This window comes from Cryptotermes secundus, unplaced genomic scaffold (assembly GCF_002891405.2).
Source record: "Cryptotermes secundus unplaced genomic scaffold, Csec_1.0 scaffold3315, whole genome shotgun sequence".
NCBI classification, from domain to species: domain Eukaryota; kingdom Metazoa; phylum Arthropoda; class Insecta; order Blattodea; family Kalotermitidae; genus Cryptotermes; species Cryptotermes secundus.
Window position 1 is genome coordinate 17,650 of NW_019739625.1, and position 23,490 is coordinate 41,139.

General features: G+C 37.5%; 1 protein-coding gene across 2 annotated transcripts in view; it reads right to left on the reverse strand.

Annotated features, from left to right (window-relative positions):
• The window catches only part of LOC111871984 (gastrula zinc finger protein XlCGF71.1), a 27,948-nt gene extending 4,458 nt beyond the window's left edge, over positions 1 to 23,490 (reverse strand). Inside the window, exons 1-3 of one of the 2 annotated variants that reach the window (XM_023865432.1) lie at positions 23,402 to 23,490; positions 15,490 to 15,627; positions 8,809 to 8,879 (exon numbers count right to left, since the gene is read on the reverse strand). In XM_023865432.1, coding sequence (XP_023721200.1) covers positions 8,809 to 8,879; positions 15,490 to 15,621 — 203 coding nt within the window. In that variant the 5' untranslated portion in view covers positions 15,622 to 15,627; positions 23,402 to 23,490. Of the gene's footprint in view, positions 1 to 8,808; positions 8,880 to 9,922; positions 10,039 to 15,489; positions 15,628 to 23,401 lie in introns of those variants that run through there. The other variant, XM_023865433.2, reaches the window with a different exon arrangement.

Below are 23,490 nucleotides of genomic sequence, written 5' to 3' on the forward strand. Positions count from 1 at the left end.
ACAATCATAACATGCGTCAATCAGAAGCTCAACTGTCCAAATTTTATGTGCATCCATCAAAGTGCCTCTGTGTGCGCACCTTTCGTTACCCGGCACACATCAATGTGATAGTCCAATTCCTGCCACACCCGCTGCAGCATTTCAGGTGTGATGGTCTCCATAGCATGATTGATTGTTTCGGAGATCCTAGAGTGATTGGGGCAATGGAGGTACATAAACCATGTCCTTCACATACCCCCACAGGAATAAATCACATGGAGTTATGCCCGGGGACCAGGGTGGCCACTGGAGAAAGGGGGCATCTTCACCTGCAGCTCATCCAATCCATCGTTTGCCTAACTGTCGGAAATGTAACTAGGAAAGAGTGTGATATACAAAATGAAAATTTGAGAGCCATGTTATGAATCCATACACATTTTGCTTTTCATCAGCAAAAACTGACGGAGATATACGGCAATGAAATCCCACCATTCTTTTAGGAACACCCTGTATATGAGTTCAAAATTTTTATATTACATGTATTTTAATGTGCTCATCAAATTTTAATCGATTTAAATGAATGTGAGTTTCTTACTATCCAACTGAGAGAGGCTGGGAGAGGGGGAATAGAATATCGTGAGGGAGGTGAAGAAGGAATGAGAGGAGAGGAAAACACAATTTGGCCCAACTATTCTCAATTTATGTGAGTTCACTCTCTGTTATTTCTTTTTGGTACACAATTATCCCATAGATTAAGGAAAACCTGTATTTTAAGCAGAAGGCACTAAATAGTGGGCATGTACACAAAGTTGCAAAGTTGCAAGAATACACTTATGATTTATTGCAACTACAATTCATGACAGTGCAGTACGAACAGGAAACTGAAACTTCACCCGCCTCTTAGTTGTGGCTCATTCATTCTTCAGATGATGCTTTCATGCATTATTCACAAGATGAGCATCAAACTCCCTTATCAGTTTCTTGTTGACACTGAAGTGCAAACCTTCACCATAAAGACTGACCTGTTACTGTATATGGTCTGTTATCTAATTGAGTAGACTAGAGCTCAAAGAGAACTGATTAAAGATAGAAGCCCAGGAACACTGACACACTTGAGAATAACACTGGAAGTGAGCTGTACTTGCCAGTAAAGCTATCTCTGTACCAGGGCATGAAGGCCCACGAGACGTTGAGGTTCCCACATTATCTAAGACAATCGGCTCAAATATGGCGGTAAGGTTGTGAGCCTTATGCGCTGGCTGCGCTTTACTCCCCAGGAAAATTAATAATTAATTCCTGATACTCATTTCTGTTAGAGGCTGAGTCAACCCCAGGGCCATAGTACAGCTGGAAAGATTAGGTCAATTGAAAAAATCCAATGACCTCATCGGGACTTGAACCCACAACCTTCGGCTTGTAGCATAGCCCCTCAACCAACTGCCAGTCCAAAGCGCAAATGGCTTAAGATGAGATATCTTTTCTGTTAGGCAATTTCAATCAACTCGAACACTTCATTATGAATTTTAAGCTTATAGTATTGTGACATGATTACATAGTCCATTGTGAGGCAACAGCTGGGTAAACACATAGACAATACCTGGTCCATAGTCAGGCAACAGATATGCATGCACCAACTGAAGAACTGTTGGAAACTGTCCACCAAGCAACAGTATCAAGATTTAAAATTCAATCCTTTTTAAAATTATTCACTGCACTACATATTTTGGAGCCAGGATAGCATAGTCGGTATAGCGACTGGCTACAGGCTGAATGACCAAGGGGTCGGAGTCTCAGTCCTAGAAGGGTCAAGAATTTTCTCTTCTCCAAGTTGTCCAGACCAGCTCTGGGGCCTGCCCAGCTTCCTATCAAATGGGTACCAGGGGCTCTTTCACCAGGGGTAAAGCAGCAGGGGTGTAAAGCTGACCACTCACCTCCAGCTAGTGCCGAGGTCAAGAAAACATGGGTCTATATATCCACTCTCCTAGCACAGGGACAACTTTACCTTACTACATGTTTCAGCCTACTGAAACTTGGGGGAACTGCTCTGCCTTCAGCTCTGCTGACATCAGTGTTTTCGTTATTACAATGTAGTTCCTCCTCCTATGTCACATTTATGTCTGTTGCTGCCTAGTGTGCAATGCAATGTTATCAGTGTGTTGTGGAACTGGTNTGCTCTGCTGACATCAGTGTTTTCGTTATTACAATGTTCTTAATGAAATCAAAGTAGTTCCTCCTATGTCACATTTATGTCTGTTGCCTGCCTAGTGTGCAATGCAATGTTATCAGTGTGTTGTGGAACTGGTTCTGTTTTACGTATATACAGCGGATTGGCATGTGCGCTCTGATTTCTGGTGTAAAACAAGGTAGATCTGTCCCTTTACTTAACTAAGCACTACACCATGAAGGTGTATAAGGGAGTGGATGTATAGATCCAGGTTTCTTGACTTCATCACTAGTTGGAGATGAGTGGTTAGCTTCATGCCGCACCCGCTTTAACTCGGGGGAAAGAGCTCCCGGTACCCATTGGTTGGGTGGACCCCAGAGATGGTCTGGACAACATGGAGAAGTGAAAATTCTTGACCACACCAGTACTCAAAATCATAGCCCTTGGCTGTTCAGCCAGTAGGTAGTCACTATACCGACTGTGCTAGCCCGGTTCACGATATTTATTGTAGTGTTTCATTTAAAGGGTTATAAGCATCGATGTATGTGTCATTCATGAATAATCTGTCGTTACTAATCTTATACATACTGTATGTTTTCTAATGTGCTCAAATATTCTCCTTTTTTCTGTTCTTTTATAATGCCCATTTTGTCTGTTATAGTGCCATAGGTATGTCCTGCATTCAATGGAAACTCTGGATATTCAAATCACATACTGAACCTTAGTGACCCCCCCCCCCCCTCACATTCAGGTGTTAAGTCTTATATTTTGCCTTTCTGTATCATCACACCTTTTTACTTATTCCTAGGCAAATGTTCTTACTGTTACCCTTCCATTCTCCAAAACATTCAACCCCCCCCCCCTCCAAGTCAAACATATCCAATTCTCGTTTAACTCTCCTCATTCAGTTATTTCCCCTTTTCTTCCTTGGTTGTACCAGTGCATCACCTCACAGTTGTCTCAACTATCCCACAATTAACTTCACCAACTTCACCACTTCACAATATGAAATTAGAGCATGAACAATAGAGATCACTTCAATCTACATCCCCAATCTGTATCATGCAATCTTAGACAAGCTGGTTTCTGAAACCAATTTTCCTCCTCACCCTTCTATAGAAAAACATTTGTTTCTGTTGTAATTCCATTATGACAGATGAAGCAAATTAACGCCTCTTTTTTGTCTTTCCATCTCAGGACCAATACTTCATGAGAAAAGTATGAAAGTATTCCACCAATTTTTATTTTCTTCAGTTTTCCTTGTCTGATTTCTTACTCTGCCACGATTTACAGTCCTGTAGTGTGATACTTTTTTTTGTACAGCCTCCTAGTGAAACAAATCCACTGTAATAGCAGTTGGTGTATGTCAACACCATCAAAAGCCAGGAAAGTCTTCAGACTATCCTTGGCATGAAGCCATAATATGAGTTAATATTATGGACACACCTGTAACACAATCTGTAGGATAAAAATAGTGAGACCCCATTTTGTTGGCTTTTGGGGTTGTCATCATCATCAGTAATCTGTAAAGACGATAGGTCCACAGTCTCTTCCAAAACAATTCCTCCACTTAATGCGATCTAGAGCTTTCTCCTTCAAATGACAGTATCCTCTTCTGTCTCCAAGGTCATCCAGCATTTTCTTATGTCTTCTTCCTCGTCTTCTTGTCACTTCTATCCACCCTTCTATTTTCCTTCAACAACTTCTTTTAGAAGGCAGTTTCTGCATAAAACATGACCAATCCAATTAGCCTTCCGTTTTCCTATTTCGTGTAGGATATTCCTCTTCTCACTGACTCTAATTAACACTTCATTTCTCACATAATCGGTCCAACTGATCTTCTCCATCCTTCTCCAACACCACATTTCGAAACTTTCCAGATGTTTCTGATCTACTGCCCTAAGTGTCCATGTTTCAGCCCCATACAGAGCTATGCTCCAAATGTAGCATTTCACTAGTTTCTTCCTCAAATTTAAGTCCAATTTGCTGGTAAAAAGATTCTTCTTCTTGCTAAATGCAGCTTTTGCCATGGCAATCCTGGATTTAATTTCACAAGTACACCTTCCATCATCTGTTAACAAGCTACCCAAATATTTAAAACATTTCACATTCTCCACTTGTTTTTGGTCTATCTTTATTGTGACTGGGGTTGGTTGTCTCGAAATTTTCATTACTTTTGTTTTCTCCACATTCATTTCCATGCCATAGCACCTTCCAATTTCAATTAGTCTATCAATCATGCCCTGTAGCACAGTTTCTTCCTTAGCCATTAACACAAGGTCATCTGCATATTTCACAGTTTGAATAATTTGCCCTCCTACTTTGAAGTCACCAAGCCCATTCAGAGCTTCCATGGTAAGGCATTCGCTGTACAAGTTGAACAGAATTGGTGATAAACAGCATCCTTGTCGAACTCCTCTTCCAATCTGCACACTTCCTGTCTCCCCCGTGTCCAGTCGTACTCTAACTTTCTGATCCATGTACAATTTGCTAATCAATCTTCTTTCATGCCAATCGATACCTGTTTCTTTCAGGATCTGCATTAATTTGGTCCAGTTTACCCGGTCAAATGCCTTCTGCCAGTCTATGAAGCAAACACACAGTTCTTCATCTATCTCCAAAGTTCGTTCCGCTATAATTCTCATCATCCCAATTGCATCCCTGGTTCCTTTTCCTCTTCTAAATCCAAACTGATCTTCTCCAAGTACATCCTCTATTTTCCTTTCAATTCTTCTTTTAAGTATCTTTGCTATTATCTTTGCTGTATGTGCAATAAGACTTATTGTGCGATGGTCGCTGCATTTTGTAGCTTTTGTCTTTTTCTTTAAGGCAATCATTGTAACTTCTGTAAAGTCCTTGGGCCACTCTCCACTTTCATATATGGTGTTCATTAGTTTTGTCAGTGTTTTCAAACCACCTTCTCCCAGTAACTTGAGCACATCTCCAGGTACATCATCATCTCCTGTAGCCTTTCCCTTCCTCATTTCCTTGATAGCTTTTTCCACCTCACTTTGTAAAATATATGGTCCTTTCTCGTCTGTATCTACTTCTTCTTCCGGTTCAACTTCTAAGGTTTCTGGCCGATTAGGTCAATCATATAGTTCTGTAATATAATTTTCCCAAATTTTCAGCACTTGCCTCTGATCTACTATTCTATTCCCCTGGGAGTCTTCGATGCCAACATCTTGAATCCCATGATTCTCTTTCCATCCTAGTTCTTTTGTCTTCATGTACATCAAATCATAACATCCTGTTCTTTGAAATTCTATGATCTCATTACATACCTTCTCAAGATATTCCTTTTTGGCCCTGTCCGTGGCTCTTTTCAATTCATTCCTCAGTCTCCTGTATTTCCTCCTGCCTTCTTCATTGTTGACATTCTTCCATTTCCTTCCTTTTGAAAAATATATGCCACTTGAAAGTGATAGTATATCATCCAGCAGAGGTACCATTACCTTGTTTAAAATAACCTCCCAAAATCTCTTCATTTCAGTGATATGTGAATCAGCCATTAGTCAGTGGTGGGGTATGGACAAGGACAAATTCTGCCTTGTGAGACGTGCAGTCATGGTGATTCAGAGAATGACAGTGACAGGGGAGAACAAAGAATTGTGGCCACAGACAGTAAAAGTGACAGCAGCTCCAATGATAATGGGGGTAATAACATTGCAGGGACAGTAAAAAATGTAAAAAAATCACAAAAATCTAAACCCTGATTCGAAATTGAAATACAAAGCATTTATGATGAATGTGGCAAAGGCCTGGGCTACAGACCACATGGTGGCGGAAGAACCAGGGTCAGACACAGACTTAGTGTGACCAGGACCATCAACTCCCACCCCATGCAGGCCTCATGTGGACCCCCCAGGGCGACTCTCGGGTGATATGCGGAAACATACCCTCATGAAAATTGTGAAGAGTGAACATTCCAAGGGGAAGCATCCTTGTAGGCAATCCTGTGTTTCCACAGTTCACAAAGGGGAATGTTTCCAGAAATATCACACCCTCAAGCACTTCTAGGAGCATTGGTAAGTGTTCTCCAAAAATTTTAGTTCATAAAATTAATTAGCAGATTTTATAATAATTTTTAAAGTGAACAGTGCACAAGTTAGGATAGTAGATTTAAAAATGGCGGCCCCAGGGTGATTTAAATATTTAAATCACAGGTTCGCAATGTGTTAAGGACCATTTCCACATCCTGGTTATATACTGTACGGATCTATGGAATATTAATAAAATGAATGAACTGAATAAATCTGACCATACACACCCTCCATCTTCAAAATCACTTTCATCCATAGTAACAACAAACAATTATCCTGTATATTAGTTACATCATCCATGCTCAGTTTAGCATTGTGTGGTCTGACTCAGCACTTGGCTAGTTACAGACTTAAGATGTTAATTAGTTTAGTTAGTTAGTTAGCTAGCTAGCTTATTTCCAAAAATAACCAGTTACCATACAACTAGGCTTTTAATTAGGAATACAAATATGCCAATTTTATGCTGCAAAAATTTGGAAGGCCCTAAAACTGGACATTTCTCCTCAGAATACAGTTTAAAAACGAGATTCCAAAACCTACAACAAAATCTCTTAACACTATCTTCAAGAGTCTTCACGTATTAATAACGCGGGAGCTATACAAGTCTCCCTGACTTACACACCCCAGATATAACTGGTTATCACTGGTTATCGCACCCGCATCTGTAGCTCGTAACTTGTGAACTGAGAACTCGTTGATAACGCCCTCGCTCGTAGGCTTGCTCGGAACTATCTTCGGCGATGGCCACGTTACAACTCTACTCGACGACTGTTACTTTACAACTCCATTGTAGCTGCTGTGCAGTTCCCTTATATAGCCGCAGTGGTGCCTGTTGCGTGACACGTCACAGGAGTTGTTGGCTGCTGCCTGGCAACCGCGATATCCCTTGGTGACGTCACCGCTGTTGACTCGCGTTGCATAGTTACCAGGTTGCGGGAGCTCGGCTAACTCCGCCTCCGCTCNGCGGCCATTTCTTCTCGCCATGCTTGTCTGTCAGCCTCCCATCTTGCCATGAAATCCTTATGGTCGGCTTTTATCTCTATCAGCATTTCCATTATTCGCTGCAAATCTTGTTTCTCCATTTTGTAGCAGTAGAATAGTCGAAGCAGTCGTATGTTTAATTATTCTTTGAGGCGTATTTAAGCTCGTAAAACCAATTCCGACACCAAATTGTCATGTGTCTTGAGTTCGAATCTTGTTGATCACGTGTGTAAGTTCAAATCCCACTTCTGACACCAGTGTAACGTGTTTCGTTACTGAATACGCCGTAGAGATCGTTAATTGGTTTATTGAACAATCTACAAATATCAGCTACAATTACTTATCACAATATTATGGGTTTCCACACTTTACAAACCCTACAACAAAATCTCTTAACACTATCTTCAAGAGTCTTCACGTATTAATAACGCGGGAGCTATACAAGTCTCCCTGAATTACACACTCCAGAGTTTCCATGTGAACTAACGTAGCATTTAAAATAAGACTTCATTGAATGTAAAATAACAAGACAGTGTGTGAAACTTTTTAGTTTATGTCTAATACTGTGTTTGATGTAGAAGGTATGTATTCTATTGAACATCACGTACAGAGCTATTTATCAAACTGTATAATAATTAAGTTATAATTCCTGCTACTCTCTATCTTGTTGGAAGATTAAAGCAAAACATGATATAAGATCTCATTCAACAATGACTTGATATTAACATCTAGACATAATAAAGGAATGCCAAGCTTATCTAGACTTTTGTGTTTTATAATCTATGTTGAGGCCATGTTAGAGTCATAACAAGCTAAACTGTCTTATGGATTTGAGATGTGGAGAGTTTGCAAAGAAAGTGACAAATAGTTACAAATTTGGACTTGAGTATTGACCATGAATCTGAAAACACAAGCGGTTCAAGTGAACTACTAAGAAATAATGAAAGACACATTCCACAGCTTCAGATAAGGAGACTTTTCAAGGCAGAATAAAGCTGTCCTGCAGACCTTCTGAGAGAGAAAGAGGAAACACAGTCATTGGAGAGAGACCAAAGATTAAAAATAACTAAGGAATACAAATACTGACTAATTGAGATCTAAAAGTAATCAGTAGTCGATACCTATACAATATTCCAACATTGGATATATAGAGAATAATGTGTAGCTGATACCTCAGAACAATGAGCAATTGATACCTATAAATAACAGGAAATAACTGCCTAAATAATGTGATGATACCTAAAAATAATGCCCTATCACTTGAACAGTTAGTAGTCCGTGCAAAAAAACGAGTACTTGATACTTACATGATGCCTTAACATTTGGAATGACCTAATCCTTCCAGTCGCACTATGGCCCTGGTGTTGACTCAGTCTCTAACAGAAATGAGTACCATGAATTAATTAAATAATTTTCCTGGGGAGTAAAGTGCGGCCGGCTTGTAAGGCTGACAACCTCACCACCATCTTTGAGCTGATTGTCTAGATAATGTGGGGCCCTCAATGCGTCACAACCCTATGGGACTTCACAGCCTGGTACAGGGATAGCTTTACTTTTTTTCACTCAGTTTACCTACTGCATACCAACCACTGGCTGAATGGCTTGTTTTATGATATGCACAAATATGTTGAATTATCATACCTGTAGTCATAAAGCTCCAGATGTAGTCCCTGTTCATTGTTATTTGGTTTATATTCTTCAGGTGAACCTTCCTACAATGAAGGAAGACAGTAGCTGGTAGATCTATGAAATTATGAGTGAAAAAATCATGCAAATGTGTTGATGACAGTTAAGTTCTTGCGTAGTTACGCCATGTGGATGTGTTCAATGTTGCTGATTTTTTTAAGGTAAATGCTACTTCTTTCTCCAGAATCAGAGTGTGCATGGTGGGTGAGTTTCTGTGTATATACAGGTTTGTGTTTCAAAAAATCATGTGGGGAAGAGTAGGGGTTTGTGCCTTGCCTGGGCCAATATGGACAATGGACTGGAGACCACTCTATGGTCCTTAGATGTGCTGATGCTTTCCTTGCACAAGTTTCTTGGCCCACTGTCCTCATTAGCCCAACTGGGCCACCAACCCCCACTCTTTCCGTCCTTGGTTTATCACCACATAAACCTATTGTATAAACAGGAAGTCACCCACCATACATATTTTGACCCTGAAGACAGAGGCAATATTGAGAACATCCACACACCGGAACTACTCAAAAGCTGAACTAACCTCAACAGCTGACCACCATGACAGACTAAAATCAATAACATATTATTCATATGTTAAAAGTTACACTCAATTTCCACAGAATAATTTTTAGTATTTCTGAATGCTATAAATAGTCACATATACAGTCTTCATAAGCTACACAAGTGAGTATTTGAGAATAATCCTCATGCTACTTGATGCTGAGATCTCACATCAATATTGGGGCCATAATCACTGACGGTTACTTAAATGGACTACACGTGATAGTGAATTACTTTGGTGGAATGCAGTAAGCCGATTTTCTTGAAGGAACACTTTTGTTGGAGGATATACTCCTCAATGGGATATGGCTTTAGCACAATGACAATGCTCCTCATTTTCATGCCAGGTGTACAACTGGTTCATAACAAACTTCCAGACACATGAACAGATGTGAGGGTCAAAAACCCTCTGGCCTCAGCATTCTACTGAACTGAACCCAATTTACTTTATCATATATGTAGTGTATATCATAAAGTTTGGTAATCCTGAAAATACTGAACTTGAGATACTCACGAATTTACAAGTTTTCAGATCCCCTGAATCCAAAATGTGGTTTTTGGAAATCTGTCTGAATATCTGTATGTAGTGCATGTATGGATGGATGGCTGGACGGGTGTGCACCTGAATGACTGGAAAGAGTTTAGTCATATTCAGTATCACAGAGTTTACACAACGTAGGCTGATGCGTAGTGAATCAGAGCATTCTAGCTCCAAAAATAGGGGCACTTCAAGTGGACCCCAAAACACAAAATGGCAATTTTCTCAAAAATGATTCTAACAATTCTGATTAAATTTTGTTATTTCTGGAGACCATACCCCTAAATGAAACAGCACAGAACTTCATAGCATATGCATTACAGGCTTAAATGCGGAATGATGATTCTGTAAAAAACCTGCTTTACCAGTTGGGACAGACTTCACTATTGTTTGTTATTCAGTAACCAACAGTGGTCTACTGAGCAAGTCTATTTTGTTTTCAATGTGGGTAATGTAATCAAGGTCACTCATAAATGAGAAAGTAAGTGCAATGTGTGTGCACTGAGTTTCCTTACTGAGACGCATCAAAGAAACTGTTTATAGTACAAAAGTTAAAGATCACAACCAACTGCTCAACTGAATCCCAGGAGTTACAACAGAACCTGGGAGCTACTTCAGACAACTGGTTCCAGTCAGGGACGCCACACAACGTTCCTATGAAGCGCATAGATCGTGTGTGCAAGCCATGGTCAGACATTTGTGTTACGTGAATGCAAAATTCAAACTGAAAGCTCCTAATAAAGTTGGAATGTTTGCATTTCATTTACTGTAATTAAAAGAAAGAAAAAAAGAAGGGAAGTTTCTTCTGTGCTTAATTAATTAAGCACCACACCATGACCATGTATGGGGGAGTGAAAGTACAGTTAACTACCACCATTCTTAACCTCGGCATTAGGTGGAGGTTAGGTTCATGCCCCTGGGAACAGAGTCCCTAGTGTCAAATGGATTGGAAATTCAATGGACCCTATAACTGGTCTGGACAATGAAGAAGAGAAAATCTCTTGCCTCTACTAGGAACCAAACCCCAATTTGTCAGCTGTCCAGGCCATAGCCTGTCAGCATACAAAATGAGATAGCCTGTCTCCACAAAGTAATAAATAAAAATGTTAAATGTACAAGGTGGTTCAAATATGACCGGGACTAATTTGTGTGTAAACAGGCCGCACTGCGCAGCAGCTGTGCGAACTTGAGAGAGTGAAGCCACAACATCCACTCTCCCTCCTGTTCAGTCCTGTCTGGGAGTTGCTAGAGTGATGAGCGAACAGATGGTACTGAGGAGCACGGAGCAATGCATTGTGATCAAATTCCTCGTTGGAGAAAATGTCCCGTCCGCCAAAATTCACCACAGACTCCAACAACAGTATTGGGAAGACTGTCTCTCACGGATCCGTGTGTTTGAGTGTTGTAAGTGCTTCAGAGAGGGCAGAGAGCTTGTGGAGAATGAACCACATGATCGTCGGTCGTGAACATCTGTCACCAAGCCAAACATTGATTGTGCAGACGTGCTTTTCGTGAGAATAGGCATATCACTATCAAGGAACTTGGAGCAATGCTNCAATTGTGCAGACGTGCTTATTCGTGAGAATAGGCACATCACTATCAAGGAACTTGGAGTAAGATCCGATCCAAGCAGAAGACAGGTGGAAAGCGGATGCACGCCCCCATACGGCCAAAACAACAATGGAAACCCTTCGGAAATTGAAATGGAACCTTCTGACACATCCGCCGTACAGTCCCNACGGACATGAAGGAAAAGATCCGATCCAAGTGGAAGACAGGTGGAAAGCGGGTAGCCTTCCTTCAAGACAATGCACACCCCCATATGGCCAAAACAACAATGCAAACCCTCCAGAAATTGAAACTGAACCTTCTAACACATCCACCATACAGTCCCGATTTGGCCTCAAGTGATTTCTACCTGTTTGGAAGGCTAAAATCAGACTGCAAAGCATGCAGTTTTTGGATGACACCGTCATCCAGACTGTTAGGGAGTGGATACGCTGCCAACCACAAGCCTTTTTTGAAAAGGGCATCAGGATGCTTCCATAACGTTGGAAAAAATGTGTTAACTCCAGAGGGGAGTATGTTGAAGTATGTGCAAGTAAGTGTTTGGCAATTATGGGCTTAAAAAAATCAGTCTCGGTCATATTTGAACCACCTTATACATAAGTGACAGTATACATGAATGGATAATTATTTCATTTTTTTAAAGTGGAAAAATGTCATACTGAAAAGTTTATTTAAATTTAATGTTCCAAATTCTTTCTTCAACAATGTCCTGAAGCTTTGCCACTGGATTCTGAAGCATCTTGTATATTATCATTATCAGTCCGTTCATGAGACTACTAAGTACCAAGTTCCTTGGTTTCCAAACTGACAGTCAATTAAACTGGAAAATTCACATATATCACTGCATAATACCAACATTACGTTTAATCTTCTATGATTTTCCATGAAATTTCTTTCATTCATCTTCACTGCAGAACTTTTAAGGACAGTGTACTTCACATACTTTCAATCACCCATGTAGTACTGCACAATTTTAGGGGGAAATAAAAGTAACAGTGATGAAATATTCCTTTTGCAGATAAGAGTAATCAGAATTATGCCCATTGCCCTGATGTGAGTTGTCTAAAGGTTTATTTAAGATATTCTGCAAAACCAAACTTGCCTCAAGAGTATGTATTTGCTACAATGATATCTACAGTTGAGAACTATGAAATATCTTAGTCCTCTTCAGAGACTGATGAAGTGAACACTAAGCTCAGATGTGATCTCCACAAACCAGCTGTCAGTCTTAGTGTGTAACGAAGATGTAAGTTATATAGGAATTAAACTGTGTAACAAATTCCTAGTAAGAATTAAAATTCTACCCAGTAACAGTAGACAGTTTCAATTGTCATTAAATAATTCCTTTCCTCCATATACAGAGTAACCGGATGAAAGGTATCCAAAATAAAACAACTATATCTCAGAAAGCTTTCATTATACACATTTATGGGTTACATCACTACAATGGGAAACTGTCGAAGTCTTTTCTGAGTATATAACTTTCTCAATAAATTTCAATGTGGGCTCCCTTGGCAGCACCACAAATATCCAGACAATCCAGCATGTTTGGTGTTACCATAGCCACAGCATTCCTTATGAGAGCTTTCAGGACAATGTAGACAGGACAGGTAGACAATATTCTTCTCATGACCCCACAAGACAAAAATTCAGTGGGGTCAAATATGGCAACCTAGGAGGCCAACCGACTGATCCACTTCTGCCAATCTATCTCCCAGCCATCACTCTGCCCAAGTGATTCCTAACATGATGGCAGAAATGTGGCAGTGCATGCACATAACCTGGGCATGGGTGAAGAAACTTACAGGGTTTTCCTTTCTAATGACATAAATCGGATAAGTGAATGACAATTACTTTCCAAGATATAATTTTTTTCGATACCTTTCATCTGGACACCCAATCCGATACTACATATTCTATTGATGAATCTGTAAACCTCATATAGCAGCCTTTCATTTATACGGTAATTCCCAGTTATCTGATATCCAAGTATCCTGACTTCTCATCCAACCACAAAAAATTTCAAAGAAAACATACCATTTTTACAAATTTATTTAAAAACAAAATTTACAATGTGCATAGATATTTCCACCCACCATGTGGTCGTTCTCCAGCCAGCCATAGCACTGTCCTCCCTCACACATGTGCCATTACAGCAGGGGCTAGCTCAATCTGTGATCGTGTTACAGTACATGTATCCCAAATCTTAAAAAATAGGCCCAATTTTTCATACATGGAATGGGAATTTACTGTATATGGAACTATAAAATTTACTGTTGAATAACTGTAAGGAGTTCCTCATTTATGTAACAATTAAGTTTACTGCGTGTCTTGCGCTCACTTGACTTCCTTGCTTCTTTTTTTATTTGTTCCACATTAACAAGGAGTTACGGAATGTAATAATCTATCAATGTGCAAATGGAATAGGATAAGATTTCTACTGGGAGATCATTTGTAGGCTAATCCAAAGCATGGGCCTTCTGTTATGTGTGAACTCTGTGTCAACTGACACTTCTTCTATTTGTCACCTATGGTCACAGGGAAAGTGGTGCAACTTTGAATAATGAAACTTATATACATGCATTAGATGGGATACTGAAAATATTCCTCCATTCAAATGGGTATATTTTTCACAACTGCTAAACTGATTCTTGCTCACAGCACAATTTTCCTCTGAACACCTTAATCTGTATTTTCCTTTGAAGTTCTTCATGTTTGGATTGGTTTGATGGACTTATCTCTTAAATATCTCACAAGAAACCACACTGAGTAATGTCTATAGAGAATAGTGCGGCTATAAACCATGACCTATAACCCTTTCATCATACATTTCATTCAAGATTTTCCTGCATGGAATGTTGGTGGTATATGCAGTAGCATGATCCCACTGGAAATGTTGACAGCATTTCCTTTGTCTGACAGTTGCATGGGAAATGGCTGCAGTACCCGCTTAGCATATGCACTGGGTCAATTACCTTCCTTGCACTCAGGGTACACAAAATATCAACTTTTAAATCATGGAGTGGAACTTCATTTATAAAATGTGATTCTTTTATGCTCTAGTGTCTTTAATCTTGAGCACCTAAGTATCCATTCAAACAAAAAAAAAAGCTTTGTGGAAAGAAACTTATGATCAGGTTTACTATCATGAATTGACTGAAATCACCAGTTATGGAAACGAAATCTTGCTGCTACAGCATGTGGCTGAAATAGCATTGTAGCAGTTTCTGTGGTCCCTTTTGATACTGTTTCTTGTGCAAGGCTCATAAGAGACTTACAGGATGAATATTCAAACTGAGATCCAGTTTCATCCTCTCTTCTTCTGTCGATACTTGGCACTGATGTTTCAGTTTCCTGTCCATCAACACATCAGTTATTCTGAGTAGTGTTTCTATAGGGAACTCAAACTGCATGAAACTTTCTGATACATCCTAGTAGATAAGATTCATTTAAAATCACACAATGCTTCACTGTAAATTTATCTGTCTTACACAAAAGAAACCTTACATGAATCATAGGTGAATACCACTACAAAGTACACACTTCCTCTTATCACCACTACTGACTCTTCAGAGTACATAAAAAACGAAGAAATCACTGAGCATAGCAGAAAAGCTGTGCTTTTGCTCATAATTTCAATGCATTTAAAGATATTGGTATTAATTATCAAATTCTGTCTCATGTCTAGTAAGTAAGTTTCAAATTCTCTCTTTCTCACTAAATGCAATCAATAATCCAATCTGCTGTGGAATTTCATACACATGCCAAAAAGACTTCTTGTAGGTAAAATGTAAATGCGAAAATGAAGTTCATTCTGAATCATGCCCTTTCACTTTTGGTAGCAGTGCAAAAATATCAGCCACGCAACACCATATGTAGCTAATATAACTCTAACCAACTTGACACCAGGGTGGAAATGGTAATCTCGACCCTTGGGAACTACTCTTACATCCTAAACCAACCACCTGTCTCACCTCCAGTTCACACTTCACTTCAACAAAATTCATTGGTTCTCCATCCTCTTGATTCATGTTGATGTGCTGAATGTCACTGCCAGTAGGCCGTGTTTCTTCCTCTGAACTGGGTTCAACCTTGATATCATCCATTTTGTGCTGTAAAAAAAAACTTTTTGCTAGTACGATCAAATATAAAATAGTAGCATCATCGAAGGCACATATTCATTCATATTTAATATTCATATTTACTGTGTCTTCCATAGATCTATATACATAGATATATTACATTACATTGCATTGCATTCCATGTACCCAATGTTAGTCAAAATGACTGTAGGATGTATACAAAACATGTACAGACCCAATGGAGTTCTCACACAAGAGAAACTAAGAATACACAGTGACTACACACAAGGCTATTTAAAGATACACAAGCTATTTTCTAGACAACAGGTATTCATCAGCAGAGTAGAATGAATGTGTATTTAAGTATCGTTTCAGTGCTATTTTAAATCGTGCCTTTTCATTCATAAGACCTTTGAGATCAGATGGCAGGTTATTAAAAATTTAATCCCAGCATAATATGCGCTTTTCTGAAAGCATGAGAGGTTAGCAACTGGTTTATGAAGACAGTGTTTGTGTCTTGTGTTAACACTGTGTATATCCACATTATTCTGAAAATGTTCTTTGTTATTTGTAATGAAGTTTATTAATGAATATATATATAATCACAAGGAAAAGTTAAGATCTGCAGTCTCTTCAAAAGATCTCTACAGAAATTATGGGACTTGACACCCATCATGATTCTAACAATTTTCTTTCACAATGTAAACACCTCTTTACTGATAGATGAATTACCCCAGAAATTTATTCCATACATCATTAAAGAGTGAAAGTAAGCAAAACAGATTGATTTGAGTGTCAATGTTACTAATATGTAACATGAATCTACCTGCATAACATGCTTTACTTAGCTTTGGAATCAACTGAGCGATATGGTTTTCCCAGTTTAAATGATTATCAAATTGCAAGTCAAGGAACTTTGTGTTTACTCCCTCTTCTATATATTTATCATTATATCCTATGTTTAATGGATATTGTGGTGAGTTTTCTGTTATAAATTTTATTACATTTGTTTTTTCTAGGTTCATGGACAGGTAAATTTTTACCAGAAATTATAACACTAGTGTCATCTGCAAATATTATAGGTATTGATGAGGTCCTTAGTGTAGGAGGTAGGTCATTTATATAAATTATGAGAAGCAAAGGCCCCAAAATTGACTCCTGTGGAACTCCATGTTTTATTATTCCCCAGTTAAAGTAGGTACTTTGGATTGAATTTGATGATTTTATTTCAATCTTTTATGTAGGATCTGAACCAACTTAACGTTGTTCCTTGTATGCCAAAAAAATGTAATTTAGTTAATAAGAGTTCATGATTTACACAGTTAAAAGCCTTTGCCAAGTCACAGAATATTCCACCAATATGCATTTTTTTATTAATACAGTTAACGGGCTACTGATTACAGATGCACAAATTTTTAAAATTTTACTTGTTATTCCATCATAACCTGAAGAGTTTCTTGATTTGAGGGAATGTACAGTGGAACCTTGCTTAACGAGCACCTCTCATACCAAGTAATTCGCATAACGAGCAAAATAAATTGTAAAAAAATGACTCACTTAACAAGCGACGTTTCGCATAATGAGTGACAAGATGGGAAGCCCCGGATTGTGCGCTTGCTACATCAGTCTGTGTTTAGCGCTCGTTCCACTAGCATCTTAGTGTCGCTTGTTCCAAACTTGTGTTCAGACATATTATTAGTGATTTTTTTTGTGCAAAGTTTAATAACCCTTGCAAAAATGTCCCCGAAGAAAAAGCCGCAAAAAGACAGCCATAAGAGAATAAAAATAACCATAGAAATGAAAGTAAAATCACTGAAAAGCGAGAACGAGGTGTGAGCATGGCTGATCTAGCACGCACATACAATCGGTCTACATCAACAATTTGCACCATTTGGAGTTGCACTGTGTTTCACAGCAAGAACTTGTGGAGGAGAATTTGTCAGAGGAGGAGGAGGAGGAGGAGGTAACAGCAAAGCAACAATCTTCTGGCACAATAAGAGAAATGCTGAAAGCATCGGAAACTGTTGCATCATGCATTGAGAAGCATCACCCTAATAAGGTAGTGGCTATGCGCACTACAAATTTATTTAATGAAAATGCTGTGTTGCATTTTCACTAAATTTTGGAGCGTTGGCAAAAACAAATGTCTCTAGACAGCTTTCTAGTAAAAAATAATTAGATATGTATCATAAATAATGAACTAATTATTTCGATTTTTTTTTTTTGTTTTCTGCAAATCGAATTCACATTCCAGGTTGGTTCATTCCGCATAGAAGAAAAGATGAAGATGATTCACGCTCCTTAACAATGTATATATAATTTTCTTTGAATAAACGTTATACATAAAATTATTGGAGTATTTTTTTTTCAGCATGGAACACATTATCGTATTTTACATTAATTTATATGGGAAAAATTGTTTCGCTTAACGAGTGTTTCACATTACGAGTAAAATTCTGGAACGAATTATGCTTGTTAAGCGAGGTTCCAATGTATTATACTTTTTATTCTAGTTTCAGTGGTTGGAATGGTCTTAACGCCAGGTAATTTTCTAGAAATGAAATGACATTACCTCCCAATTCTTAATGCAAGTTTAGATTTTCTGTAATTGTTAGAAAAAAAGTATTGAAGACATCTGCAATTTCTCCTGGGTCCTCAACTTTTTCATCATTTATAAGGAGAGATGGTGTCTCTTCAGTCATATGTGAGTTTCCTGTTTCATGTTTTATTATATTCCAGGTTGTTTTTATGTGATTATTCAATTTTTCTATAAGCCTACAGTAATGCTGCCGTTTAGCCTCTTTTATAACTCTACTCAGGATTTTGCAATACCTTATGTAGTATGCTCTCATGTAGGGATTATTACTGACCCTGCTGTCTACATACAGGTGCCTTTTATGCTTACATGATATTTTTATTCCTTGTGTAATCCTGTGTTTTTTTTTTATTCCACTTATATACAAGCCATCATCTTTTATACTAGATAACGAAACAATAAGATATTTAATCATACACTATAAAACTGACTGGATATCACAAAGAATAAAACATACATATGCCTCTACGAAAGGCCACATCTAATGTATCACTCACTATGCAAGGTAACACTACAACAAAATTGAGCATACAATGTAAATCAGACTGTACATCCATTTCAGGATAACAATCATTTATGTACAAAATATAAAACATGCACATACACCTACAATAGGCCACATATATCACTCTTATCAAAATACATGCCTTAATTATAAAATCTTATTTTTCAATCTTATTTCTAGTAATGTTACAATTCAAAAAATTCCTCAATGGTATAAAAAGAATTCTGTAATAAGAATGTTGTCAACTTAGATTTAAAATTCTTTGTGTCATTAAACACAGAATTCATTTCAGTCAGCAGATGGTTGAAGATTTTTACTCCCATATAACATACTCCTTTTTGGAATTCAAAGAGCACAAAGAACTCAATCCAAACTCATATTGCAAAATAATTTCTCAGACTTATGTGCTTCAATGAACATAAACCTAACATCACAGGTTTAGAATTCTATCATCTGGGATATAACACTGTGTAGTCTATTAAACATCAAGCAAATTTGGAGGAACATGCTGCCTCACTTTTCAGGGTTGAGGAGTAAGCCAAGCAAGATGCCTGGTTTCTTGCGTGGCTTATTCTATTACCCCGATATGGAGGTTCGTCCATTCATTCATTCATTTCCTTTATTTTCCATATATCCATACAGGTAACAAACCTAGGATGTGGAAATATTCCCCTTTAAAAGAGATATATCAAGAAACATACACAAAATTACATGAGGCACAAGATTAAAATCACTTACATTAATTGACTAACATAAATAATCATATAAAGTAAGTAAAAAAAAGTAAAGCTATCCCTGTAACAGGCCGTGAAGGCCCATAGGGTTGTGAGACGTTAAGGGTCCCACATTACCTTGACAATCGGCTCAGAGATGGTGGTAAGGTTGTCAGCCTTAGGCGCCGGCCACGCTTCACTCTCCAGGAAAATTATTTAATTAATTCCTGGTACTCATTTCTGTTAGAGGCTGAGTAAACCCCAGGGCCTAGTGAGGCCGGAAGGATTAGGTCAATTTAAAAAATCCAATGACCTCATCGGGACTTGAACCCGCAACCTTCTGGCTTGTAGCATAGTACCTTAACCACTATGCTACCGCATAGTAAAGTGAAAAAAATTAATAAGGTTTTAATTAATAAACATAATTTAAAAATAACTTACTATAAAACTTGAATTAATACAATTTTAAGTTACCTATATTAACTGAATTAAATACATTAAAAATTTACACACTTATGACCAACTGTATTGATAATATTCATTCATAGAATAAAAAGGACGATACAAAAACCTCTTCAATGCAGATTTAAAACTTCTCACATCAGTAGCCAACATTTTTATTGTTTGAGGAAGATGATTAAAAACTTTGATACCTGCTATGTACGCACCTTTATTCTACTTTGTTAGTTTAACTGCAGGTAAATAGAAATTATTGAGGGCCCTAGTTTTATATTTGTGAATCTCATTGTTAAAATTAAATAAATGAATGTTATTCTTTCCAAATTCTTAAAAATGTCCCTACAAGACTCTCTTGATCTAGAATTCGTTATAATTCTGATAACTTTCTTTTGCAATATAAAAACTCCGTTAACACAAGAAGAGCCATCCCAAAAAAATATACCATAACTTATGACAGAATGTATATGAGCAAAATAAATTAACTTTAACGTATCTAAAGGTACAATATATTTTATATTTCTCAATGCATAACACGCAATGGAAATTTTATTAATAACAGAATCAATATGCTGCTTCCATGAAAGAGTATCATCAAAAATTAATTCCAGAAATTTTGTCTCAGTCACATTTGTTATATTTATCTGATCATAGTTAATTTGAGTAGTGATATTATAATAATTCATACATCAAAACTTGACATACTGAGTCTTATTAATATTCAAAGTAAGCAAATTAGCATTAAACCATGGATTTATTATCTTTGAAAGTTTAATTAATATTTATTTCAAAGTTTAACTTATTATAATACTGGTGTCATCGGCAAACAACACATTAATATTATTTTTATTTATTATTTTTTGTAATTCATTAATAGAAAGTAGAAAAAAACAAGGGACCAAGAATCGAGCCCTGTGGAACACTACATTTGTTTCCCATTTGGATGAGTTGTTACTGTCAGTTCTATTACCCAGTACAACTCTATAATATCTATCTGTCAAATAAGATCCAACAAGTGTTTTGAATTTTCCCTCAGCTCCATAGAATTCCAATTTATCCAATAATATTTTATGGTTAACACAATCAAATGCCTTTTGTGAATCACAAAAAATGCCTCCCACAATTAACTTATTATTCATCGCAGTTACAATATTATTTATCAATGTAAAAGCTGCCGTCTCAGTCGAGGAGTGTGTCCTAAAACCATATTATTCGTGTACCAACACATTATTTGCTTCAATATGAGTAATAAGTCTCGCATATATGAGTTTTTCAATGATCTTAGAAAAAGAAGTCAACAATGATGTAGGTCTATACCTGGATATATTAGGAGTCTTCCCTTTTTTAAATCATGGTTTAACTATGACAAATTTTAATCCATCAGGAAAAATACCAGTATTACGTACTGCATTACAAATATGAGAAAGTGGAGAAATTACAAATGGTGAATTTAATTTTATTATTCTGTTTGAAATTTCATCATATCCATTTGAGTTTTTAGTCTTTAATGATTTAATAGTGTTTTCAATTTCATAAGTGGAGGCACACTGCTAATTCATTGTAGTAAAAGGTCTTCTAACCGGTCATGGTAGCTGAACGGTCTAAGGCATGCACTGTCTTCGCTTGCTCGGAAGCCGGGATCGTGGGTTCAAATCCCACTCAGGGCATGGATGTTTGTGTGCGTTTTTCTGTGTTTGTCTACAGGTAGAGGCCTTGCAACGAGTTGATCACTCACCCAAGCAGTCCTACTGTATGTGTAAGATCTAGAAAAACCGAAGTGAACGGAATTCATGGAGGTAGGCCTAGGCCCACTGGAGCTGTAGTCCCAAGGAAAATAAAGGTCTACTAAATGTATTTACTAATTAACTGATTGGATTGGATGAATTGGAGTTTAAATATTTATAATTATCTGATATAATAGAATAAGTTATTGATAGAAGGTGTTTATTAAAAGCATTAGCAATTTTGTTCCGATTTGTTATTACTTTATTATCTAACATTATGGAATGAATACATCTATTCCTTTTTATTTTCCAAGCAGTTTTCATTTTATTTTTAGAATCAAGGATAATTCTATTGTAATATAATTTTTTGCAGATATAATTACTTCTGATAATATTTTACAGTATTGTTTATAATTATTTTAAGATTTGAATCATCACTATGTCTGCATAATAACAAGAATTCTCTCTTTCTTTCACATGAGGTCATTGTTTTTTTGTAATCCATTTATTATTAATAATATTATATTTGATTTTCTTTCTTGGGAAACTGGCATAAAAACATCTTAAATAAGTATTATGAAAGTTGTTGAACATGTTATTAACATTATTATTCCCAAATGCGGCGGCCTGGGTTCGACAAAGTGGCGCTGTGGCGGGCTTTCTCCAAGTACTTCAGTTTCCCCTGCCAATCTTCATTCCACCAAATTCTCCATCATCATAATCACCCGGGGCAGGCTACAATACGCCAATCAGTAGCCACCGTGCTGAGTGAACCCAGTTGGACTCCAACCCCCACTAAGCAAATTTTAATTATTCCCAAAAATATTATCCCACTGTTTCAAACTTAATAAAATTTGAAATTCAGCTATATTATTTTTATTAATGTTTGTAGCAAGGTTAGATCCACATGTATTATTAGATACAGTAATATTCTTAAATGTTACGAGGTGCGCATCATGATCAGGTATGTTCCTCTGAAATGTCAATTGACTTTCAGTAGACTACATGGAGTTATATCCCAGATGATGGAATTCTAGACCGGTGATGTAAGGCTTCCATATATGAAAGTGGAGAGTGGCCCAAGGACTTTACAGAAGTTACAATGATTGCCTTAAGGAAAAAGACAAAAGGTACAAAATGCAGCGACCATCGCACAATAAACCTTACTGCACATACAGCAAAGATAATAGCAAAGATACAGGGATGCAATTGGGATGATGAGAATTATAGTGGAATGAACTTTGGAGATAGATGAAGAACTGTGTGTTTGCTTCATAGACTGGCAGAAGGCATTTGACCGGGTAAACTGGACCAAATTAATGCAGATCCTGAAAGAAACNTAAGTGGAGGAACTGTTTTGGAAGAGACTGTGGACCTGTCGTCTTGACAGATTACAGATGATGATGATGATGATGATGATGTAAGGCTTATGTACATTGCACTCAAAATTTCGTGCACCCTAACCATACTCGAGCCAAGTGGCGTTAGTTTTAAAAAATCGACGCACCACGCTCAGGACAAGAACGTCATGCGTACATACCATATTCTGAAGGTTTAGCGAATATACGTGGTAATCTGCTGTTTTTAATAGGCCACACTGACATTGGGCATTTCTTTTGAATGTCAATATCCTCAAGACGAGTGATACGAATTATTTTGCACAAGATGTAAGACATCTACAAGTACCAATATACACACTGGTAACTTATGGATGTAAAAAATATAAGTAAACACCATCCATAGTTTAAAAAAGCATCAATAATTTTTCAGTTATTATCTGGCTGAAATAGGAAAAATTCATTCGACTTACCTTTATTTAAAAAATGGATACAATTCCATTCCAATGCCTAAACAAGTCCCGCCTCGTGCTGCCTTTCACGCACGGCCACTTTGATTCTG